Raw genomic sequence first — 26,539 nt, 5'->3', positions numbered from 1 at the left:
GTGCTTTTATCACTAGATATGGCTCAGGAACCTCAGTGATACCTTTATGGAAGAAGTAATAACTGGGATTTGGCCAGTGATCTTCCCAAATTACCATCTTACGATGTCTATCATTTCTCAAGAAAGGATTTTAAGAGATTCTTATTGAGTAGGCTCAAGCAAGAAATCTTTTCAGAGAAAAGACCCATGAGTGGTATACTAACAGGTGATTGTATAGCTATGGACAGGAGGCTGAAGCTACCTGCACTAATATTGTATTCCAGCAATAACATTTGACACTATGGGTCAGGACATTTTGTTGACTCATACTAACATCTGTGAAGATGGGATGCGCCTTTTCCCTTCCTTGAAAGCATCTCTTCTTTGAATCACCTATGCCAGGGTTGGGCTGGATGTCCTCTGCTTCTCCCCACGCATGTAGTGCAAGTGTCTTCCTCCTCCTTGCCCCATCCTCATTTGTTCTCAGATCATCTGGGAATACCATCTTTATTTGAAGAGTGAAGTAAGAGCGCCCAGGATGTGCACAAACACATACCAGCAGGCTCTTGCATTATGGTCTGCTGAGCCTGGTGCCAGCACTGAGTCCCCTCTTGGAGCACATGGGCTCATGTTGCAAGTGCTCGACCAGTGAACCTCAAGGGAAGTAAAATACCCAGCTGAATTTACCAAAAGCCCATGGTCAGGTGTCTGAATGTGAAGAGCTTCTAGGAAGAAGCTGCAGAAAACAACTGCAGGTTGTTTTCTTCTTACTCCCATCCTGACATTTGACATCCATTCTGAAACTTTAAGCCAGGAACCCCACAGTTTGTTTTCTCTGCGTGAGTTCAATTGTACAACCTGGTTTACAAGGGGGACTATAATATCTGTTTGGGACCTTTATGGAAAAATAGTTGGATTCTATTGTCGCTTGTTACTGCTTCCTCATAGCTGTTTATCCAGTTGTCATGTTCTCCTGTGGTCTTGCCACTAAGCATGCTAATGCCATTAATGGAATGGATAAGAGAGAACTTCATTTGTTTTAGAGAGTTTTCCAGGAGAGGGCAGCCATAGTTAATTCTGGGTCAGTTCATGTAATACAATGTGAGTATAGATTACTGGCAGCGTTTGGCTGTGACGCTCTATTGCCCAGCATGGTTTGTGTGCTTAGGTCTTTTAATTTGTTCTTTTGTTTGGATTGCAAGTGCATAAAAGATAGACTTTTTCACAAATGAATGCTGGAAAAGACAAACCACAGAATAGAGCGGTTAACTCCCAATGCCCTGTACTTGCTGAAATTGCAAATGCTCTTGGGAACAGTTTCCATTATATGTCACTGTTTGCTTTATATACTTTCCAACCAGCTCATAAGCTTTTCTTCACTCTCTTACTTCAAAAATATTTATGGAAAAACATAGCCCAAACTCTTGCTAGAGACCTGAAAATTTCAGGAATAAAAAATTCTCTTGCACTGAAAACTTTTACTTCTTTAGGTGCCTGGAAAGGATCAGGACAGAATGATCCTCTCCCCTCTCCTGTTTTACATAAGAAGGATACACATGAAACCTCTCTGGGCTTGGATGTAAAGATGATAAGTTAGAGCTAAGGGGCATATCCCATATCCACAGTTTGGAGGCTATACTCATCCGAACAGCAGTAACAACGTAGATGGCATCAGGAGAGATTTTTTAACACTGCCCTCCCAGGGCTATTGCTTTGGCAGAACTGCTTCTGGGACTGGGCTGGCAACCAGAACCCCTTGACATGCACCCTCAGTCTTTGTATTAAGACTGCAAGGAAAGTTGCCTTTTCATATGAAATGGGTAGCTTCGTTTCTTGTATCAGTTCAAAACAGCAAAAGCTATTTTTCTCCTTTCCTCCTTTTTTTTTTTTTATTTAAAAAGATCCCAACTCTATTTTCCTGCACCACCAAATAAAAACTCCATGAAATACCTTTTGCCAGATCCCTAGGTAATGTAAATCCATGGATTTTTATAAAGTTAAAGATCTGATCCCTGCAGGTACAGAGGTGATGGAGTTTGGGAGGATTTTTTGTTCGTGTTTTGTAGGAGGAAACAAGGTGCAGTCAGTATCACTTCATGTAAATCCGCAAAATGATATGTGACCTCAGATGTACAACTAAGGAAGCCATACAGTCTTTCCATATGTTGAATTTTGAAGACTTCTTCAATTTTGTCAACTTTGTCAACTTCCTATGCTTTACAGCCTCTCTTCATTTCTTAGGCATTCCACCGATGTGTATCAAACATACACACGTAATCTCGAAATACATTGAATCTCGAAACCGTTGAAAGATTGCACCAGTGAGAGTTGTTAGACGATGCAGTGTTGCTTTGCCTGCCGTGGAGGGTGAGGAGTTAATAATTTCTCTTCTCTGCTTATGCGTCTGTGGGTCTCTAGAAGGTAGAGCAGACACAATACTGTTTCTGTAGATGAGCTGATAGCTCTGGCCAGTCTGCGTACAGAGCCTCGTGCAAATAATTCTTAGAAAAGAGACCCGATCAGCCACCGCACTACACGGATTTTCCCGTAATTGTATCTGTCTTTTAAAAGCTGAAGATAAAAGGACAGAATTTGACACCTGCTCATTGCTCATTTTTCCAGTGGCTCGGCGGGCTGGAGCACGGTTGCAGGATTTGAACGAGGAATGGTTTTGCCACCCAAATGGCCAATTAAAAGGAGATGGGTTTGCAGGAATGCTTTGCAGCACTTGACAGGTGAAGCTCAAGGCATGGCTCGCAGCTTCGGGTACAGAGAGGATTTAATTTTTTACTCTCTCTAGCTGAACACGGTGTTTCTTTTCTTCTCTCCCCCCCAATATTTAACTTGTAGTTTTATTTAAACAAGTCCTCTCGGCACTTCACCGTGCTGATATCTGAGGTCTCCATTCCTTCAAAATGCAGTGATGGGGAAGAAAGGGTTTCTAGGCTCTTACTTTAACTCTTTTATCAAAGAGTTCTTCTTTAAATAGCATTATTTTTATTTTGATTTACTTTTCCTTAAGATTGGGTTTCCTTTTATACTCTCACTCCCTTCCTGCATGTCCTATGAATCCTCAGGTTTTACGTTCAGTTTAGTGCAAGACTTATTCCTATAAGGAGTCGGTACCTCGATGAGCCAGCATAGGCATTTTGAAAACTTACAATTAAGATGTTTTTCTCTGTTTTCTGGAAGTCACGTTCCCCTCTCAATTCTATTGGGTAGCTTATGCATTCATTTCTGCTCATTGAAAACTCCTGACTCTCTTCACAGGACAGGTTAACTCCTTCCTAAAAAGTTTCAGTGTCCCCATTTGGAAAACTGGTACAGTGCTCACTTCCTTGCCTCACCAGATAGCCTTGAGATTCGAGAGATACAGATATAGATATTTTTAATTTATTTAAAGTTATTTCTTTTATTGTTTCTAATTCTTTAGCAGTGCTGGCTGGACATCCCAAGAAAATAGGTCTGCATAGTTCTAGGTGCCATACAAATTGTTCTGCTAAGCTCTTAGGAACATGAGAATTGTTGTCCCTAAGAGCTTATAGTCTAGTATTTTTTATATATATATATATACACACACATATGTATGTGTGTATATATATGTGTTTTATATATATGCTATAAAGTATGTATGTTACATGAAAAAAAAAGGTTAAGAGGGAAGAGGAATAGGGAAAATAGTATAACAAAGTAATAGGAGAGAAGTAGTTTTGCACGGAAGTTGTACCCCATAGGTAGCAATGAGCACAACTTGCCACCTCTGTAGCAATCAGAGAGCAGGTTTGTGCGAGTATTACTGCGTGACCTCAGCAACAGGTTTTAGCTTGCATGGGAAAAGTTGGGTCAGTATGTGGGCATTTAGTCTAGGCTGAGCTCTACTGCTATAGAAAGTAGACAAGGTGGGAATGATGTCTGTGCAAGCTGCCATGTGGACATAACCAGGTTATAGACCTACAGAACGATCTTTGAAGCAAGGTCTTCAGTAGATTAGAAAGGCACTAGTTTGGGGGTGTCAAAAGCAGAGATGAAGAGATTTTAACTTTTAAGGCTCATAATCCAATTAGATCTTAGACAAGGGTTTGGCAATGTAGGCAGAGAGAAAAGGTCAAATTTGGAGAAGTTTTGTAGAAAGTGGCATCAAGATTTAATCACAGACTGGAGGTGTGAGTCATGAGAGGAGATCAAGTCAAAGAGAAAGCTGAGATTGGCAGGAAAGAGTCTGATTTTATTTCTGAAATTAAGACAGGTATAGAAAGGAAAGGACTTCATGAAAAATGCGGGAGCTCAGTTTTGAGCATGTTCAGTTTTAGCAAGTAGTAAATTATTAACAGAAAGATCTCAAAGAGAGAGGCCTGAAGTTGTTTGGGTTGATGGCTCTAGGCTTAAAGATTTCTTGTTTTCAGTAAGTTTGATTGTTATGTGTGTGTTCACATCCTATCTAACAAGGAAGAATATGGATTTGTGTCACACAGGACAACTGAAAACTTCCAGCTACATATATCTATTAGTGCAGTTCATGGTACGTGGATTCAAATTGGATTTTGAGACAGGTCATGATGTAGAAGGATGCAATCAGAATTAAGAAGTCATAGCATCATAGTAGGACTTGATAGTTTCCAAGTCACATCTACCTGGATTACTGTCTCATGTGTTAATGCAAAAGTGGCAGAATGAACTAACCGTACATAGGGGAAGTAGTAAAAATTTAACTCGATTCACTGGTAATTAAAACAACTTAGGGTCATTAGACTGAAATATGCCGTGACTGAAATTCGAAGAGAATTCATTAAGAATATGTCCATTTTAATGTGCACCTCTGCTTTTGAGCAACTCTGGCCTGTAGATATTAGCCACATGTAGACTAGTAACCGCACGTCACACCTTCCCTGTACACCAAGTGCTGCGATACAGCGTTTGTACCTGGAGTTGTTTAATATCTCTCATTTAGCTCAGCTCATTGCATTTCAATCATGGTTGGGCTAAAGGAGGCCCGTGAGGCTCAGTGTCCTAGTGCTCATGTTTACACAGTTACTGAAATGTGGTAAATCATCTACCTGCCTGTTAATAGGGGGTTATGTATTATCTTGTACGAGGCTTTGGCTGCTCTACAACGATACAAAAATTGTTCTGGCCTGGACATCTCATGCAATATTTCATGGTTCTTTTTTAAGACAAGCATGGAAAATGGGTCACGTACCCATCATTTTTCGTTAAATAATCCGTATAAATTTTTTTGCTTTCTTAAGACATCCTGTCCCTTAGTCTCTATACATCTGGGCATGGAGATACCTGCTGTTTCATTTCTCTTCTCATCTGTGTTGGAGTTTCTTCTGCTTCAGATGGTACGTAGTATATTTCATCCTACAGGAGCCCCAAATACTCCTCAAATATGACAATTACATTACACACAGGATTAGTTTAACTAGCAATTTAAAAAATAGCTACCTGTTAGTTGTGATCCCCTATCTATGTAAGAGTCCAGAGCACCACCGTATGCCTGTTGAATAGATAATGCGGAAAATACTGTTTCCACTTGAAACAGTAGAAAATCTGGAAAAACAGTTTCTGCTTCCATATTGCCATAGGCAGTGAGAGTTTAGGTAAGTAGATTGTGTGGTGAAATCCACATATTTGACTTTGCGTGCACAGAATGGAGAACAGGAGCCTAATTTTGTGTCGCTGCTGTGAAGTCGGCATTACTTCTTGTGTGACCGTGTGCTAGCTCGCTACCATCCCCATATGAAATGTGCCACAATCACCACCCTTATCACTGATTTCTAGAGCAGGTAACACTCCCTGGAGACCTCCAATCTATGTAGTGTCTAGACTGAACCTGCTTTGAGATCAGACGGACTCCCAACCCCGCACATAAGGACTACAGACTCTTTTTTTATCATTAACTTTTCAGCCACAAGTCAGAAACTCTCACAAAGGTTGCATGAGACCTTTAAAATCTCCTCTGCAGAGGGAGAGGTTTGTCTCACATCCATCATTGCAGAATGGCAGAAAGAAGGAGAAAATTTTAAGTCTCATTTGCAACCAGTGAGGAATAAGGTGATTTTCTTTCAGTAAGCTGTAGGTTAAGCCCTGTTATTCATGACCTGCAGCGGTTTTGCACAAAGCTGCCACTATACAAAAAATAGTGTTATATGATATATCCTAGTATGGATCAGTTTTGTTTAAATGTAATATAGGGTTTTTTTTTTTTCCTTTTTTTCCTTTCTTTTTTTTTTTTTTTTTTTTTTCACAAGGCAGGGTAAGAATTCTCTGAAAGTAGACCTGCCACAGACAAGCTATAGAAATAAAGTTTTCAATAGCCTAAAATAACATGCAAATCCTGGGATCGTGAAATTTCAAAACACAGGCATGCACTGTATGCCAGCCTGACCTTCTGGCTGTGTAGCAGATAATCAAAAGAAGTCTTCAGCAAACCTGCTTGTGATGAATAGATAAAAGGGGTTGGCCCACATTCGGAAATGAGACTATTTAAGTAATCTAGGGCTGTGTCATGGAATATTTTAAAAGAAGTCGAAAGGAGCTCAGGCTCACTGGAAAACACAGAGCTTTGAGAATTTTAAAATTTTAGCGGTCTGCCTTTGAGCATTTGGCTTAGGACTGGACACAAGCAGTACAAACTCTGAAGTGATTTTCACTCTGACGATAGCAAATTGGGCAAATCACCAAACGACGGGTTATCTTGGCTGCCAGAGGAGAAATGAGACAAGCAGGTGCCATCCGTGTGCCAGCAATTTCACAGGGCAAGAGAAATGTCTATCGGAAAAGGCATGTGCAAAATAAAATAACTCCCACCAAAACCAGGGAGGTTAAACCGAACGACTCATTTCTTAAATAAAGCTGTGGTTAATGTGCATTCAGTTTTGCTGTTTTAAGATCCCAAGTAAAAGTTGGAGGCAGTCAAACCCCAGAGCACTAGAGACGTTCACGCTTCTCTTTTCAGCTACTGCGACCCTGGTATTTAGAGTTAATTGAAGAAGATTGTACTACATCTAAATGTTTACAGCCGAGATCAAGTAGCACTGAAATCGAACGCTTATCATGCGTCTGCCAAGGATAGATTTGGAGATTAAAATTGGACATAAACTTTATACTGATTTGGAGGAAGAAAGCTTACTCAATCCAAATGAACAAGGTTGAAAAATCCTTTTGCAAGCGAGTCCTACGGGGATGCTGCAGCATCCTCAGTCCATTGTCATCACAGAGTTAAGAACAGACACAAACTCGAAGCAATTTGGCAAGAACGATAATCGGACCAGTCAGGATCTGTCATCAGCATACTGGCCACTGCAAAAGAGCGATTAAATAGGAAGACACAGACAATTATCAAAGACTAATTGCTTATTGTTGCTAGAACTATATTTTAAATGTGTTTTTCTTTTTAATTGCTTTTGGAGTGAATAAAGTGTCCTTAATTCAATTGTGAAATGTTTGGGAACGGGAAGCCTGCCAGGAATCAGGCAGCTCAGAGGTCTTGTGAAAGCAAGTGCCTCTTTCACTAGCCTATATTCATGTTCAGTCAGCCCATCCTCTGCCAAATTTCCTGTTTTCAGGTCCGTGCCCCTATGTTAGCTGAAGGTCTCTGGGTTGTTGGTACTTGCAGGAAGCTACGCTAGTTTGTTCATCTCTTTTCCTGCATATTTTATTCATCCCTGTCCAAGGGCCTTGACCCAAAGAGGAGCTGAACTCTTCAGGTCCATAGGGGTTTTGGATCAGCAGGCTCTGAGTATAAGGGCACTTTCCAGGACAGGACTAGCAGTGGTCGACAAGGCTGACAACACATTTGTGTCATTTGAACCTGTTAGAATACAAACAGCTGTATACTTCTGTGCTCTGTTACTATTGACTGCAATGAAATTATGCAGAGGCTGGATTTGGCTCCGTAGTGTGTCAGTGCGACAACGAATGGACAGGAGGATGTTATTCCAAGTTAAGATGCTCAGGTTTGGTGGGAGGAGCAGATCCAAAGCACATACAGAAGATTTTATGCAAACGGCTCTGAGGCTCTCGTGTTATTAAATAACTATTCAGCATTTTCATGATGAGAGTGACAGTGAACGCAGTTTTTATATTCATAGAAATATCTTTTGTATGGATGTATTCAGCTCTGAAAATACTGCAGGACCTCGTAATGGACAAACAAATATAACCAATGCTATATCTCTATGTGTAAATAATTGGCATGAATGGTTTAGAAAATGAAAGGGAACTGGTCTACATGAGGGAGAACAAGTGGGAAGAGGGGAAACAGAAGCGGTGTTTAGGTTCATGTATTGGAGCAGATACATAAGAAAATTGCAGGAGCCCGTTGTCTCACCAGAATGCCACGTTACCTGCCAGCTCCACTAAGCAGCCGACTGAACTCCAAATAACAGGCTGCTAAAACTGCTGCTGACCTGACATGCAGCAGGAGAGGAGGGACAGGGAATTTGCTTGTTTGGAGACAGGCAGGATCAGCTTGCTCTGTACACAGAGTTTGCCTGTAGTACAGGTTATTTTTCTCCATTCCAATCTTTCTTTCATCTGCATAATATGTAAGATCAGAAACAGACAGAATTGTTCAACCTGTTTCTAAATGAATGATTTAAAAAAAAAAAAAAAAAAAGAAAAAGAATTCTCTTTGCATTGTTAAGTTCCTTGCAAAATCCTGAACAAACATTCTTGCAGAAGAGGACAGGAAAAAGAAAAAGCAGTTGTTCCAGACGGAATGGCTGGCCCTTTCCTTGCTCTTTTAGGGCAATTAGAAGTAAAGCTGGCATGGGCAGACATTTTAATCAGCACTTTAGATTTGGTGAACACAGAAGAACTGAATCATTCTGTGAGACTTTCACTGCAGCAGCTCTGGCTTGGGCTGTAGGTCTTTGGCTTTCCTCCATCCAAGTACCTGATGGGCATTATCTAGAGACGTCAGCGTTGCTGCTGCTCCTTTCCCCTCCTCAGATCACGGCTCTCCCTGTTCACAGACCGAGAGGAGTAAAACTAGTATTTTGGAACAGCTCTAACAGCATAAAAAATGGTTGATTGACTAAAATTCCCCTAACTATCATAGTACAGCTGAGCAAAGCTTGCTTTGCTGGGCTTGAAGAGCTCTTTTACCTCTTATGTGAGATGTATTTATTCATTTGGGTATCTCTTGCCTTGAGTTTTGTTGACCTACTTGTTTGTGCAAAGCCATGCCTCTGTGACGTGTTCGCTCAAAGTCTTGAGACAGGTTCCCAGCTGCGGCGAATGGCAGAGACCAATGCATCTGCTTCGGTTTGGGATTCAACATCAAATTTAAAAGCAAATATCCAACGGAAATGTCTCCACCCCCCCCCCGTAAAGATGAGCACAAACGCCCTGCCTTCCTCTGCAGCCTGTTTTGAAAAATCAACCCAAACTTGAGCGAGGAGAGTAAACGTTGCTGGAATGTGCATTTCCACTGAGATTAAACATGTATTTGTATGCAGCTTTCCAAAATTAAACTTTCACAGTGGCAAATAGGGAGTTGGGTGCAGAAAAGCAATTAGCCATGACTCAGGACTCTTGACATACAGGTGGGCCGATGAGTTCCGAGTGCTCACACGGAAACTTGACAAAGTAGCAAGAACAACTTACTATGTGTTAACATAAGCAGAGTAAATAACACAAAATGTTAATAATGTTTGGTATTCATTTCCAAGCTGCTCCTTTGGGCGATGTAGACAGAAGTGCACCTGGCAGGTGATGGTAAATGATGTTTTTCTTGTGGAATAGTGGTTGTCTTCCCGTAAATAACATTCATTCCCTTTTCTTGAGTTTTGAGATCCTGAAAGACAGACACTATATGAAATCTGATGTATTATTTTCTTATAATGATCTCCCAGCCATTGTGGTGTCAATAAGCATCACCTATCAACTGGCCATGAAGTAGTTTTTCCAACTAAAAGGTGAATTCATCGAGATCTTAAAACGCTTGGCTAAGGCCATCAGTGAAAAAGCAACACTTGTCAGCACCCTTCTCCCCCATTCTTTCAATGATCTTAAGGGTCTTTTCCAACCTAAATGATTCTATGATTCTGTGATTCTCAGTGGCTTGTATCATCCTCATCCTCTGCCTTCCAAAATGTGTTGGACATTTCCTCCCTTGGTACAATAATCACATAGAGAAGGTCCTAGAAATAAAATCCTGCACTTCCTCAGGGCAGTCCTGTGCCTGTTCACATGTGCGTGACAGAGACCGTGTCTTTCCTTTTTTCATGGCTATCAAGCGTTGCAGAGTCATGTTGGCACCCAAGGATGCCAACATAGTGGACATGTGTAGGTAAATGAGCAGGAAAGGAGAGAGCGGAAGAGAGAGAGAAAATAAAATAAAAAAGCAGCATTCTGTTGGCTTATTAAAGTATTTAAAAAACGATTTAACTTTTAATTAGAAGATTGCTAGATCTTTGTGCTTTTTTTGCCCTGACAGCCAGAGTTTACGCTTCCACCTTTTTTTATGTAGTTTATAGATGCTGTTTGCATTAAACTTGTTCCTTCTAATTTTCTGAAATACTGCTTATCTTGTATCTGAAGCTTTGGAAGATGGAGATATGGCCACCACTGTCTTCTGTGCTAGCGACTCTCTTCTGATTCAGAGCTACTGTATACTGAAGCCAATAATGATTCACTCTCACAGCAGTGGTGTGAGCAGTCTCAGCTTTTATATGCCATCTGTGTGAGTGAGCTGAATCTGCAGAAATGGGACCCTGTACACATGGCTTTTCCTCTGTTCATGGATGAAAATATTAAAGCAAATCCGTATGGTCCATGAGATGTTTTCTGTGTCAGGAAGGGAGTAAAACTGCCTGTCAAACCAAGCTGTTCTCTCTGATGAAAGGGGACTGTTTTTAAACACTCCTTTCCATAGTATTTTGCACGCCAGCCATGTGTGTTTTCTCATCTGACATCTCATTGAGATCCTTGGCTTCAGTACTGCAAGAGGGAAGGGTGTGCTGGGAGGGAAGGAAATAATCTCTCAATATGTACACAAGCACGTGTGCACGCGCATGGTCTTCAATCAATCTTAAATGAATTGAATTTTTTTAGGAATATGAAAAAAAATTAATCTGGTTGACCCAGACTTAATTGCTTCTCTTTTGTTTGGATTTTCTGTTTTCACATGAAGATATTGGGAAGCAACGCTCTGAGCTATTATTAGATACAAAGGTGGAGACAGAGGGCAAAGGGTTCATTTACAATTCCTACAGCAGAGCATTGAATTTTAAAGCTAAAAGGCAAGTTGATGAGCAGCTTGAAAATACAGATTCATCCACTTAGTTTACTGAGTATTTCTGAAGGTTCATGCTGGTCCGGGGAGCTAACTGTTCTCACAGCTGGAAGACCCGCTGGCTGGAGGAACCAAAAAAAAAGATTTTTTTTGTTTGGTTGGTTTTTTTTAAATGAAAGCACTTAACCTCACAGGGAGAAGCTTGAAAACATAAACTAATATAAAGTCATGAATTGATATAAATGCATTTCTGTCAAAGGAAGCAACTGGACTTCATTTCTGTGGCAGGAGGCTGGGAAGCGTAAAGATTACACACACCCAACACGCACACACATTTTTGTGTGTTGAAAAATTCAAGTTAGTTAATCCCAGATAATGGGATACCATTAGAACCACTACTTCACCTCTGTGATCTTAGGGCAATCCTGCAAGAAGCAATTTGATCATGTTGGGCAGGAGAGCCCATAACGTTAGAGTGTGCTATTGCAGAAGAAATCCAATCCCAAACAGGTTTTCTAGCCCTTTCCTAAAATGCAGTGGTGATTATAACTTCCTTTCACAGAATCACAGAATGGTTGAGGTGGGAAGGGACCTCTGGAGGTCATCTTGTCCCACCCCCCTGCAGGGCCACCTAGAGCCGGTTGCCCAGGACCATGTTCAGATGGCTTTTGAATATCTGCAAAGATGGAGACTCCACAACCTCCCTGGGCAACCTGTGCCAGTGCTCGGTCACCTTCACAGTAAAAAAGACTTTCCTGGTGCTCAGAGGGAACCTCCTGTGTTTCAGTTTGTGCCCATGGCCTCTTGTCCTAGCACTGGGCACCACTGAAAAGAGCCTGGCTCTGTCCTCTTTGCACCCTCCCTTCGGGTATTTATCTACATTAGTAAGATCCCCTCGAGCCTTCTCTTCTCCAGGCTGAACAGTTCCAGCTCTCTCAGCCTTTCCTCATAGGAGAGATGCTCCAGGCCCTTCATCATCTTCATGGCCCTCTGTTGAACTCTCTCCAGTATGTCCACGTCTGTCTTGTACTGGGGAGCCCAGAACTGGACACAGTACTCCAGGTGTGGCCTCACCAGTGCTCTTGTTGTCAAAAACTGGGTGTCTCCTTTGGAAAGGAAAGTTTTGGCATGGGGACTGTTCCAACTGGGACACCGGCATGGGTTTTGGATAGCTGCAGCTTGAGCACTGCAGGGTTTCTTTGCGCTCACCCTGCCAAGCCTCTTGTGTCTGGGACTTGCTGCTGCATTTACTCTCAGTAAGTTTGCAGACGACACCAAGTTGTGTGGGAGTGTTGATCTGCTGGAGGGTAGGCAGGCTCTGCAGAGGGACCTGGACAGGCTGGATCGATGGGCTGGGGTGAATTGTATGAGGTTTAACAAGGCCAAGTGCAAGGTCCTGCACTTGGGCCACAGCAACCCCATGCAACGCTACAGACTTGGGGAAGAGGGGCTGGAAAGCTGCCTGGCAGAGAAGGACCTGGGGGTGTTGGTTGACAGCCATCTGAATATGAGCCAGCAGTGTGCCCAGGCGGCCAAGAAGGCCAATGGCATCCTGGCTTGTACCAAAAATAGCGTGGCCAGCAGGACTAGGGAAGTGATTGTGCCCCTGTACTCGGCACTGGTGAGGCCGCACCTCGAATACTGTGTTCAGTTTTGGGCCCCCCACTACAAGAGGGACATTGAGGTGCTGGAGCGTGTGCAGAGAAGGGCAACGAAGCTGGTGAAGGGTCTGGAGCAGAAGTCTTATGAGGAGCGGCTGAGGGAGCTGGGACTGTTTAGCCTGGAGAAAAGGAGGCTGAGGGGAGACCTTATTGCTCTCTACAACTACCTGAAAGGAGGGTGTAGAGAGGTGGGGGTCGGTCTCTTCTCCCAGGTAACAAGTGATAGGACAAGAGGAAATGGCCTCAAGTTGCACCAGGGGAGGTTTAGACTGGATATTAGGAAATTTTTTTTCACCAAGAGGGTTATCAAGCATTGGAAGAGGCTGCCCAGGGAAGTGGTTGAGTCGCCATCCCTGGAGGTATTTAAAGGACGTTTGGATGAGGTGCTTAGGGACATGGTGTAGTGGTGGTTTTGGCAGTGTTAGGTTTATGGTTGGACTCGATGATCTTAAAGGTCTTTTCCAACCTATATGATTCTGTGATTCTGTGATTCTGTGATTTGGGCAGCCTTTGGTCAAGGAGGGATTTTCATCTGGGTAGTTCAGCTTTGCTGACCTGACCTCTGGAATAAATGTCCCTTTCTGAACTTGTTTCTTCTTTGGCACTGGCTTTTTTTTTTTTTTTTTCCCAGTTGCTACGCTAAGGCTTGTTCAGCTTGCCAGGCTAAAGGGCATCACGAGAACATGCATCATTTTGTAGTTTTTCATCTAAGGCAACAAAACAAAAATAAGTAAAAAACCCAACACTTTGGTGTAAAATGCTTTTTTTCTGTGAAAGCTCCTGAAGCATAAAAATAGTGTCTTTTCTTGAAGAGGGGATATTACTAATGTAAATCTCATGCTCTTGGCAGAGGAATAATATGCTGTCTGTCGTAAGGCAAGCGACTGAGGAGGAGCTGGAGTGATCGAAATGCCTCATGGGCGTATGAGATTGTGGGGATAGGTATTCACACAGAGGATGCTTTCTTACATGTGCCCAGGGCTTTCTCTTATCTCTGAACATGAACCTATAGTGAAATAGAAATGTTCCCGTATTAATAGTGCATCGGAGATAACCCTCATCTGAAAAATACAGTAATACTGCACAACTGGGAACCCTTTCAGAGTGGGGAATTGGACTAGCAATTTCATAGTGTGTTGGTAATGAAACATTTTGGTTCTGTATAAGCAAATGGGCAAGGTTAGTGGACACATTACTCCGGCTGTCATTGTCCCAGCAGTAACCAATTTAGAGGCTTTATATTTTCTGCTATCCCAGTAAGGGAAAGAAAAGTAGAAAGTTAAAAATAGAAATCCCAGAATGAATTAAAGCGCAAAGAGTGAACAAGCTCGTAGTACCGCTGTATAATTTTAAAATCCCTTTTTTCCTTATAATCTGGACTTTAATATATGTATTACATTGCAAATTCTGGCAGTGTCTGTCCTGCTCCAAAAGGTCACCTCCATACAGGAAGATTTATTCTGCCTGTAACATGTGAACATGGGCATCCAGCCCTGGATCTATCTAGCTACCAATTGTATTGATGATTCCTGTTTGTACTTGCCTTCACCTGATGCTGTTGATTTGCAGGAGAAGCAGGAGCAGTTGTCCGTGGGTTTGGCCTGCAACAGAGGAGGTTAAAAAGATATCTTCGGGTGCCTGTATAGATCTGGGTTTTTTCACAGCTTTTTCAACAGCTGTGGACAGATATTAGACCTTCATGAGCTGAATGTTCCAAGTAGTTTCCCTGCAACACTACCCTACGCAACACTCCAGCATTGGGTTTTCTTTCCTAAGGTTAAACGTCATGCAGTCTTGGTTTCATTTAGGTTACTCTTTCTTGTTAAGTTTCCTATCAAGATTAATACAGTTTCTAAAGCAGGAGTCCGACATAATGTGGAATTGTTTTCTTGATTTGCAGATATCCTCGTTGACGGCAAGCTTTGTGACTGCGATATCGTGGTGGACTGCAAAGTGGGGGACCCCATCCCTCTGGAGGTGAAGCTGACCAACTGGAGCAAACACAGCGTGGGGCCCTTTGCTCTCACCGTGACGCCCTACCAGGATTACCAAAATGGGGTGCACAACTATGAGCTGCAAGATGCCATCACCTTTGTGGGATCCAACACCTTCTACATCGATTCAGTAAGTCTTCCTATCAAATGGATCTCGATTCTGGATGACGTGCATTTGCAGAAAAGGGCTTCATTATTCAATTGTGCATTTTAAGGCAGATTAATTTTTGGAAAGCACCACAATTATGGCAGCTATTGCTAAAGGTGCTGCGAGATTTGGGGATGTAGAATCATCTCTCTGAAATGGTTTAAGACTGTAATTTCCTATCATGTAAACCACTAGTAAACTATGAGAGACAGTAACTTTTGGTCACTCCAGATCTGACTAAATGTGAATGGGTAACCTAGATAAAATGTTTAATACCATATTGCCAGTCCCTTGAGCCATCCAGTGCAGCCTGCAGTAATAGTTTTTAAGTAACTTTTTCTCTTTGGTCCATAAGAAATATTCCCCAGGCTGAGCCAAGGAACTCAGCAAATCAGTTTTAGTCAGGTCCTGAGGAAATGCAACAGACTGCAAAAAGAAAATGCTAAACATTAATGATGAATATGATGAGCTGGTTCCTTTCCTTATCGCTTTAGCATACTCTTATAAAACCATAAAGAAAAATAGAAAACATGCTTAAAATGGGACCAAAAAAAATCCCTTTTTAGAACAATTCAGATTTTGATTTTTCTGTCAAATTCTTCTTTAAAAAATTCAAGTCTAGGAGCTTTTTGATTCTTAGGCAAGACACTGAAAATACAGATAAAACTACTCTCTCCCACATCCTTCCCCTAAAAACAGCAACAACAAAAAACATACGGACAGTACTGCGGCGTGGAATAAGCAGTATTTCTGGTAACTTATAAAATAAACACGAAGAAAAGGGTGAGTGTTTGGGATGGTGCTTAGGACCTTTGCTTAGGTCAGCTCTTCGGATAGCTACTAAAATGTACCTGTCAAAACTGAATATTTAAGTGAACTTTAGTAAGAAGGAAGTTAAAGGTTAACCACCATGCATATTTTTCAATTACGCATCATGGGAAGAAAACATTTCCAAAAGCTAATGAGCATGGAATATACCATCAACTTGAATTTTAACGGGGGCTAACTATATTCTTAGCTGAATAATTTAAATACGTCAACAGAAATAATCAAGAGATTGCTTTCTTTGACTCTCTTTCTGACAATGTGGATTTTTTAATCAGAGTGGCAGTGTTTGGATGCCCAGCTGCCAAAGGGCCTGACCCTCCAGGCTAATGAGGGAAAAGGGAGATGTCAGCGTGATGTATTCTTACCTTCTGATTGAGTCTCCGACGGGGCAAAAAGTCAGGAGGTCGCATCTCTTGTGCCTGCCCGGACAGCCTTCTCATACGTTACGGTCCCCACTTTTGCCCCGTTGTTCAGTATTGTGACATTTCTCCTGTAAACACAGTCCCCAATAAGTTAAAAATAGAGTTGTTTTCTGCTGTTTGTCCTCCTTTTCATCCAAAAAGGTGAAACGGAGAAAACGTCGACTCTTAAACAAGAAGTGTTATATTTCACGGTATGTAGCATTGGTACTTGTCCTACGCAGGCTCCCAGAGAAAATGCTTAGTCACATTTCTTTGAGGCATAGAGCCCTGATCATGGAAGAAAATTCTTCAAACAGTGTATCTAATGCTGTCAGAGACCCTTTCATCCCCCCTAATAACTAATTCAGTAATGGAAAAAAGATTTCAGAAAGCCGCACCTGTTTTGGGGACAAGAAGAAAGTCCTGGTTTGTGCATTTGATGCTTCAGGGAAGAACGAACATACTCAGAATTGTGTTCGTGCTCTGAGTTTGGCAGAAACTCAGACAGACGCTGGTTAAGAAACCGAAGAAGCTCATGATTGGGTGAGATGAAAGAGAATCAGAGCTTCTCTTTTTTATAAATGAAAGCCGAGACACTGGATCAGATTCCCTGCTGGTGTAACTCAGTGCTGCTCTGTCAAAGCTATTAAACGTGTCCATTATTTTTATAAACTGAGGTCACAGGCACACGATTATTTTGCTTGTTTAATGGAAGTGGCTTGAGATGCTACCGTTTCCCAGCTGCTTGTTTCTGCCCCTCTGCAGGAAGATGCTCCCCTCTTCCCCAGCAGACCCAGCGGGAGAGATGGTGTGAGCATTTGTCTTCGTGCAAAGTCGGCCAGTTTAGCAAAAACTACGTTCGTCAGCAGTTTAAGCTAATTGGACTGACTTTACACTGACACTGGCAAGGAGGTGGTGACATGATTTATTGCATTGCCGAGCTGGGTGGGAGGAAGGATGGAGAACTAGCGTATGGTTTGGCATATCAGTAGCGTATGGTGAAGAACAAGCGGGAGCATCAGGTATTACAGCAAGAGAAGATAACTTCTCATGCCTGAAAATTTGGTCTGTTGTCATGCTGATGCAGAAACTACAATATTGGTGCTCAGCTGAATGTGATTTCTTTGAGGAAAAAATCCCCAAAACCCAACCTCCCCTGCTTTCTTAAATATTAATTTCATACTAAGCCTGGTGCTCAGCAAATCACAATTATTTTTGTTTCTAGACTGAAAAGTTTCAAATCAGTTTCTGCTTCTGTCTGGAATATAGGGGATATATACAGGAATTTTCAGCGTGCACATGCTGCTTTGCAGTATGAATATAAATTGTTTAAAGGGTAAAAGTCATATGATTTTGTATTTCTCTCTCTTGCGGCTTGAAGTCCAGGTTAGTTGATTTATCTTGGAACTAACGTAATGAGTGCTTATTCACCTTTTTGTGCTCTTACTTCAATTCAATGCAGCAGTCTGGGTTTGTGTCACAAAGTCTCTGCTGGGATATACTACTTCAAAAAGCAAATTCTTTTACTGAAAATTTTAAAGGATATTGAGATATTTCCATGCATTTTAAATTAAGTAAAAATCTTTATTCTTAAGCACAACTTCTAATTTGGTTAACCTTACCTTTCTGTGACTGTAATTAACAGAAAACCTGACTTAATCAGGTATCATTTAGATAGGAGATATTTTTGTTCAGTGTGGGGCTTTGAAACATGAGATAACATGGTGGACCCCCACTCTTTAAAGTACATTGCGCTGATTTATTTTTGTATCTCACTTCACAACCCGAAGTTTAGCTTTAGCCATATTATTAAAAATTCTCAGTTCTTACCAATGGGGTTTTTTTGACTAATTAGTTAATCAGACAGAGTTGCTTCTTGCCAAATTAAAAATAAAAAAAATTATCTTCTATGGAGATTCTTGTGACTACCAGCAATTCATCTTTCCTTGTTGTTCCTGCTTTTGCCATTACTTTTCTCAAGCATTTTTTTCCTGCGTGTGTTATCACCTACTAGCTCAAGTGATTGGTAGTGGGAGATGAGAAGAAATTCATTAGTAGATGGTCATTTTGAATCAGCACAGAAGCTATGATGAACATTTGCTCACTTCTGGCAGGTCCTCTGTGGCCCATCTGGAACAAATTAGTTTTCTTGGCACTGTTTTACTCACACTGTAAACTCTTTGGGGCAGCGAACAGTAGCTGGCACTAGCCCTAATCTCCAACTGAGCTCCCTAAGTACTACAGCAGTATAAATAAGTAGTAATTAGTTCTAAGCAATCGCAGTCCCACATGGTAGCCTGAATCAGGGAAGGATTAGGATGGAGCTAGAAACTTAATTTTTCTTCTATCTCAGTGGAACAGAGGAGTAATGTGGGCATTTTTTTCTTGATTCTTCAGTCATTTTTTTCTGGGGTAGAAGCTCCCCATCTTTGGTTTCCACGATTTGGTGGAATTTTAGTAAATTCTGTTTCAACTCTGGCTCAACTCAGCAAGCATGTATTCAACAGCATCCCAGATTGGCACAACGTATAAGCACATATCTAGGCGGTGACACTACCAAACCTGTGTGCTGCTAGATCGAACGACAATACAAAGTTGGTCTGGATCAGGCACGAGTATGTGATCTTCATGTTTCTTGTAGGTTAGCTGGATCATGTATTGCAATCAGTGGGACGGTGTGTACTGTCAGCTACAGCGGGAAATGTCTGACTTGTGTACACATCTGAACAAGTCACCCTGAGCTCCCTTCACAGGCAGTGGAGAGCTAGTCATCAGGGTTGACAGAGTTTAGGGGATATTTTACCTCATTCTACATTTGATCAGATTAATCCTTGTGTTGAACAGCTAGCTCAGATGTGGACATCCACTTTACAGACATTTGGGTGGATTCAGTTCCAGACTGAGCCATCTGAATGAGTAGGTGTTACCATGGATGCTGGCCAGCTAAGCTGCCATTAGTCAATGGAGATGGAGTCTGCAGCCAGTAGAACCTGGCTTACACTAACATAGACACCAGGGCTGAGGTTCAGTTGCCTAAAAGTAGGTGTCTGCCATCATTTAGGTGGTATGGGTATCCCACCTGGCCTCCGACTACTGCCAGAAATCCTCCTGTAAATCATCCTGTAAATCCTGCCAGCCCTGTGCAGGTGTCTCCGTGCCTTAGGTCATCTCAAATGTCATGAGGTGCCTATGTTTAGGCAACTGTATGCTGACTCCATGGACTGACCAGGTAGACCATTCTGTGTTAGCTCCACTGGCTGCATTGACTAGATGCCTTCTTACTGTTGTAGGAGCTTGGATACCTAGTATGCAGAGAAACACCTAAATGTAGGTGGTATAACCTCAAAATTAGTCCTGTGGCCAGTGTAGCAGTTGGGTTGGATCTGGCCCTCTACTGGCCTGACTGCTGCTGATGTACTTGTGGTCTTCTGTGAATATTTGTAGGTAGCCCCACTAGAGAGGCAACCAAAGGCAACTTTCCAAAGTTAGTTACTGTTTTGGAAGAAACTTCTTGTAACTTCTGCAGAGCCACTTGCATCTCAACAGTGCAAAAGTTTCAAGCTACTTTTGCTTACCTGTTTCTTCCCCAAACCACAAGTGTTGACTAAAGTAGTGGTTGTACAAGTGGTCATAGAGATGTGGATAGTCCCCAAACCATGAATGTTGTTGTCTGGTCTGTGCGTACTGCCCACAGGAAGATGGGCTGCAGGCAGAGCTGGAGACATACCACGACCTGCCTTGCCAGCTCTTCTCACTTATGATGAAGAAACTGATGACTGGTGCTGTAAAGGCAGGAGGAACGAGCAACCATGTAGGCAGAACTTCAAATGAGTGAAAAGACTGTGTTGATGCTGATGTGCCCGAAGCCATCTTCCTGCTTGTTAAGGGCTCTGATCAATGCTGTTACAGATATTTCTTCATTGTGCAGCTAGGTTAGGAAAAATCGACTGGGAGCTTGAAAAAGGTATGGGTCCTGAGGAGGCTTCATTTGCTGTTTGCCTCCACCCATTGCTTTCATTAGTGCCTGCCTCTGTCCTCCTCTGGATGCAAGTCCTCATCAGTTCCAGTGAGGCGGAAATAAGGCAGGTAGCCCCAGGAGGAGGGGGAAAAAGCAAGAGGGGAGACTGCTTGATGTTGTTCTGCATGTCCAGACGCAATGCCAGAGGGCAAGAACTTGTACCCAGCGAGGACGGGAGATGCCAAGGACAGGGGTCAGGAGAACAGCTGTGGCTGCTCTGATCACTCATGTGGATGATACGATGCTGATACAAGTATGCTGTAGGTCAGCAAAAGTGCTCAGCACCAAAGCCAAAGGGAGCCAGGGCTCTGCCAGCTCTGATGATGTTGCTGCTTGTGAACAGCCAGGCCCCTGTACAGGAGCAGCAATTTAGGGAGGTTCAACAAAGAAGCCTGATACCTCAGGGGACTATACAGGGTCCATGTCTGCTGGCTAAAGGACCCAGCAACGAAGGTCCAAACAAACTTAGAAGAGGACAAAATGGAAACAAATAGCTCATTCCCCTCACATCTGAAAGCTACAGAGAACCTTCCTCACTGGAGGTGGTGGCAGGCAATTTTCAGCTCTCTGGCATGTTCTTGAGGTGCCCCACACCCCTGGAAACTTTTTCTAGTGGTTCGTCTCCCCCCTCTCCCCCGCCATGGTCTAGTTATCATCCTTGTTCTGGTTTTCCTGTGCAATGGCAAGATGCCCTTTAGCAATGTGTGTCCATAGACACTTTCCTAGGTAATACCCCATTGTTGATGTCCCAATTTACCATAAGACCAAATTTTTTATAGTGGGCAAGAATCCCAATAAGCTGTCTTGGAGCCTTAGCTTCATCCCTTCACTGTTCCAGGTGGTAACGTCCCATCGGTTCCTAGTGATGTCCCTTGCAGAGGTTTTCTCCCCCTGAATCCGATCAAGTCCAGCATATCTGGACAGCTCAGTGATTCTGGATCCTGGATGATTTCTGTTGTGGTTGGGCTTGGGTCTCGGCTTGTCTGACCAGTGGTATGTCATGCTGTCATCTGCAATCAACGCTGTACTCTGTAACGTGATGGACACTGAGGTGTTTGGAGATGGCCAAAGAAAGGTCCATTACCAATGAGTATTCAAGTAAAATAGAAAATACATGGGCACAGGCCTGCCCGTGAAAGTCGGGATAACCCCATGAGTATATCTTGAGTTCATGGTTTCAGGGTCCAGAGAGCAAAAAGGAACTGGTAAGATGGTCTTAGCTGAGGGAAGACCAGTACTGAGGAGCATCAGGTGCCCTTTATTGGGTCTTTTCTGCCGGGATGAAGTTGCCTTTTCACAATTTTTTGAGTAAATTCCATCCAATGGAATGGCCTTGTGCTGATTCCGTGTTGTGCATCTGCAGCAACTTTAATCCAATTCTAGGCACCCTGAAACTGGATTTAACATCTTGTAGAAGCAGATATTAATTCAAACATTATCACATGCTGAACAGTCGTGGAATTGTTAAAGTTAGAAATTACTTAAGTGTCTTACTGAAATGATGGACTGAGATATATTATTTGTTATAAAGATATGGATCATAAATAGTTTTGTGATGAAGGGAGATACATAAATGTAGAAACAGTGTGAATTCTGTATTTAATTTGGACCAGTTAAATCCGGGTGGCTACTTTTCGTGGGATGTTTCTTGCTGAACTTAATTATTTCAGTGATGGTGAGTATTAAAGATTCCTGATTAGAATTTGCAGTCAGATTGTGTTTGAATAATAAATGGGGATGAATTTAGTTATTGCTAAGTTGTTAAATGGTGTTTAACCATGTGTTTAACATGAGTTCGGAGACGTGATTTAGACCTTTAATAGAGATGTTGATAAATGCAGTCTAAGGAAAGATTTTGGTTGACCTCTGCCTTAAACCAACTCTGTTCTGGAATCAGTGACTCCTGAAGATCTGTATTCTGGCTTGAGCTGTGCCACAGCTTTGCTGCATGAGAGGATAATACAGGATTTAATTTTCAATGCTCCAGTTTTACCATTGCTAGAATAGGGACAAGATCTTTACTCCTTTCTGTGTGAAGGCAACATTGACATGTGAATCTAGAGTACTTTGAGATCATTTGAAGGAGCTACTGAATTGCAAAGTGCAATTATTTTGTTTTGTTGCTGGTTTAATTATACTGATTTCTAATTATACTTCACGTTCTCTTTTCCAGGTGAAGCCGACCAAAGACTCTGTGTACTTTGGAGCACTCCTCTTTCTCTACACAGGCGATTTCTACCTGAATATCAAATTCCATGAAGACAACTGCAGCAGGGAGCTGCCTCTCTCCTGGTTCTGCCTTCCTAGTGTCCACATCCGTGCTATGGAGCCTATGGTCCAAACTAAGCTGTAAATGTACTGTGTGCTATTTGATTAACCACAGTGCACAGAAATGCTTGGCACATCCTCTGCTTGACCCCAGCTTGTTTCTGTCCAACCCCAGGCCACAGTCCCTACTTTGGAGGAACAGCTGAACACTTTCTGAATTGGCTGATAGTCATTTGGGCAGCTGCTTTAGCTAATTTCAGAGAGAGAGAGAGAGAGAGAGTTTATAACTGTGCTAGTTTTCCTCTGTTTCCAAAAAGCCTTCGAAACTGCTAATATATGCGTTATACTTGCATATACTCTATTGATATCAGTGGGTTTGAAAGGGTCTTGAGGGCTGAATTTAAGAGGGCTGAATTTAACCACGTGTTTGAAGGTCTCAATACCAACTGGAATAATCCCGTTTTAGCATTTTTCAACACGAGTTGTATATCTGTAGGAAATTCCTCCTGGCTGACGCTGGACCCATGGCATGTACCCTTGAGGTGTAGTTCTCTCTTAGATTTGTTCACAGGCTTGTTCTTGTTCACTTGTTTGCGGAGTATTTGGTGTCTTTGGTAGTGATGCTTTTTCCTGTGTTACTGAAAGTAAGAACAGCAAATGTGCCTCCAGTTATTCTCTTCCTCCCCTGAGCCCAGTGCCACTTGCTCCTGGTAAAGTCACTGCCTTCACTTTGGTAGATCTGTGAACAAGAAATGGAAGAAAGCAATGAAGAGCTAAAGAGTTTTGTCCTCGAGAAAGGAAATAAGCCAAGTTTTGGGTTGCCTAGGGCTTGCTTGTGAATTTGGGCTTTAACCGTTCTGTTTTATACAATCACAATCACTTGAAACATTTGCAGGCACTTAGAGAGCCACCAGAATTAATCAGCTGGTCATTAATACCACTTTGCATGAGTTTTTGCAAACTCTTCTGATCAGATTTTTCATGCTAATAGACTGGGCTTGATTATGTAGTTGTTTTTTCCTCCTTTTTCTTTTTGAATGATTAAGTTTAATTTTTAGGCAATTAAGGCCATGGAATTCCTGACCATAAAAGCAGTTGATGAATATACTGAAAATTTGGCCTGTTGTCTTTCAGAATAATGTTTTTGTATAAAGAGACCTGCATTTACCCCATGTAAAGCAGGGAGATGTCTTAGCTCTATGATTAATATATTATTTAATGGACCGTATGTTTCAAACCTGTCTCAATCTTTTCTTAAATTTACAGCCTGCAGCTCTTAAATTTGGTGGTAGTATGCTTTCGGAGGTGGATACACCAAGATGTGGCAGGGGCACTCCAGTTAGCTCCGGTTAGCTCTATACGTGCTAAATCTACATGCACAACCTCTTTGCAGATTTGTTGTTCGTTTAGGCTTCATCCAAATGTGGGCGTACCACTTCATGCCTGACCCGGTCCGTCCTGCTCATGCTGTGGAGCACTAGCGCAGGTAGCTCATTCTGGCTCTCTGCACCATGCCCCCTTGTGCTTTTGGAGGTGACTGGTGTTTTCTGTAGAAATGAGAGCGCTCAAAACTCAATTCATTGCATGTTTGCAAATGACTGTAATGTATTCATCCTAAATATATTTCTAATTTGAGGGAATTATAGCTATAGCATGATAGCTGTATTTCCAGTGTATGCAGGGTATTATCTATAAAAAACTGTACTGTGGCAATGTTATCAGTGTTTGCTCTTGAGCTGTGGCTGTGTGAACAGCTTTGAATGCCAGAGTGGAAGTCTTCAGTCTTAAACTGATGGAAACCTGAGACCAACTGAAGATTTACTTGCAATGATATACTGCTCTGTCAGCTGCCAGCACGCAGTGTCCGGTAAGAAAACTTTTCCTTAGACTTGCACAGTGGTTCCGGGCCACAGACACTCATGGAAAGAGGGTCCAAGCAGCTGAGTGGGGCATGGTTTTTGCATTAGTGGAGCTTGGTTGACCAGTTTGTGCCATGAGGCAGAATTCTCTGTCGCTACATAGGCATACACACAGCAAAATAAGATCCCAGGAGAGCAGGAATTAAACCAGTTAATCTTCTCCATAAAAGCTTGCTTTTGACATGTGTCTCTGTACTATGTTACACAACACTGTTGCGGCGAAATCCAAATTGGGTTTTACTCAGTATTCCCAGCAGGTAATCTGCAGATCCTAGGAATACAGCTAAGGCTTTGTAAGGACCACACTGCATTTGAAACGACAATATTGTGAAGCAGATGCTGTTGCAGTCAGGATGCTTCGTCTTACCCAGCTAAGGGATCATTTCCTAGTTTATTTTTGAGAGTGTTCTCTGAGAAGAGAGGATATTGTTCTGTGAAGCCTATACTGGGATGCAACACTCCTGTGCCCTTTACTTATATAGGATCCTGATCCACAGCCTGCTGAAGCTGTTGGAACGGGAACAGGTTTTATTATAACAAAAGCAAGCTGCGTATTTCCTAGGTTTCCAATATGCCATTATAAATCTGCCATATGTGCTCATAAATATAAGTTCTTATGTGTGAGCTGACCCTTAATGGTCTATCTGTTCATTATATAGTAGACCACTCTGTCCCTTGTCAACTTTGATGCTTAGTTGCTTTTGGCATATGATATCTTTCCCAGTTTTCTCACACTTCTACTTGTCTTGGTGAGAGAGATGAAACGCAAGAAATTCTTCCTTCTGGGGATCATTTGTGACTTGTCCAGAAGGAGAATATTTAAGTGTCAGTGTAATTTGGAGAAGGGTGAGGGGAAGGTACTTATGAGAATACTGCATCACTGGGATTGCTGTCAGGATTGGTCCTTGCAGTGCTTGAAAAAAGGATGATGCTTTCCTGATCTGCACTCCTTTTCTGGAACTGAAAACTTGTTTTTATTTCTGTGAACCACCCAGCTATTATTTTGAACATGATGAGCCAAACTGCGCATTGTTACACAGAGGTAAATCTGATATGATCCCACTTGGTTGAATTAAATCATTCCTAATTTAAATCACTATTGCTGAGAGCAGATGTTGGTCCAATATATGTGTGCATTGGAGAAGCATAAGTTGTGTAAATTTAACTGTCTGAATAAATAGTTATCTTGTGTTATTTACACCTCTGCCTGTCTCTTCTGTCTATAATTCTTGATAGTGTTCTTGTGTGTTTTTACTGGTAATAATAACATATCTCTTGATGCTGCATTCTGTCTCTGAAAAAATGTATTTGACCCTGGAACTGAAATTTCAGCTTCACTCAAACTTTTCCTAGATGAACTCAGAGCTGATGAAAGATTCACGCTCCATAGTATGGCTCCTGTGTCAGTGTCCATTAGCTGTCAGCTGAGGGGAGAGAGATGCACTCATGTGAAAGGTTACTTATGCCTCAATATCCTAATATTGACAATGAGGGTAGTAAAACACTGGCACAGGTTGCCCAGAGGGGTGGTAGATGCTCCATCCCTGGAAGCATTCAAGGTCAGGTTGGACGGGACTCTGAGCAACTTGATCTAGTTGAAGATGTCCCTGCTCATTGCAGGGAGGTTGGACTAGATGACCTGTAAAGGTCCCTTCCAACCCAAACCATTTTATGATTCTATGATCCTTTCCATCCTCTACAGAAGCAGCTCAAAGGCTGGAAGGAGGACCACTTATGGAGGTGGTATACCTGGGAAGACTGACTGGAAGCACTTGTTTTGTGTGCACCACTGATGTCCGGCCTTGTTTGAGCTCCTTCTGTCAAACAGTCCTGAGGCTCCTGTGTTTGGGTTTCCAGTCTAGAAGCTCTTAAGCTTTCCTTAGTGAGAGCCAGTTGGACTCTCCCTTCTTTGGATCCTCTGGCTCCGTTTCTGGGTGTGGGCACTTTGTCTCTCACTGGAAGGGGACTATGCATGCATCCTACTTGCACTATGTACACTAGAGCAGTGCTGTCTGCCAGCTCCCCGGGACGTTCCGCATGCCTTCTAGAGCTCTGGGCTTGCAATTCAGCTGTTTGGGCAC

At 42.3% G+C, this 26,539-nt stretch overlaps 1 protein-coding gene across 3 annotated transcripts in view; it reads left to right on the top strand.

Annotated features, from left to right (window-relative positions):
• The window catches only part of TRAPPC9 (trafficking protein particle complex subunit 9), a 547,093-nt gene extending 521,441 nt beyond the window's left edge, over positions 1-25,652 (top strand). For all 3 annotated transcript variants that reach the window (XM_075495328.1, XM_075495326.1, XM_075495327.1), the window contains 2 exons: positions 14,783-15,006; positions 22,445-25,652. In XM_075495328.1, the coding sequence (XP_075351443.1) occupies positions 14,783-15,006; positions 22,445-22,624 (404 nt within the window). In that variant the 3' untranslated portion in view covers positions 22,625-25,652. The remainder of the gene's footprint in view (positions 1-14,782; positions 15,007-22,444) is intronic.
• Positions 25,653-26,539: the final 887 nt, after the last annotated feature.

The sequence above is a fragment of the Mycteria americana genome, chromosome 2, assembly GCF_035582795.1.
Source record: "Mycteria americana isolate JAX WOST 10 ecotype Jacksonville Zoo and Gardens chromosome 2, USCA_MyAme_1.0, whole genome shotgun sequence".
Taxonomy (NCBI): domain Eukaryota; kingdom Metazoa; phylum Chordata; class Aves; order Ciconiiformes; family Ciconiidae; genus Mycteria; species Mycteria americana.
The sequence above is the reverse complement of the archived record's forward strand: the minus strand, read 5'-3'. Positions and strand labels throughout refer to the sequence as shown.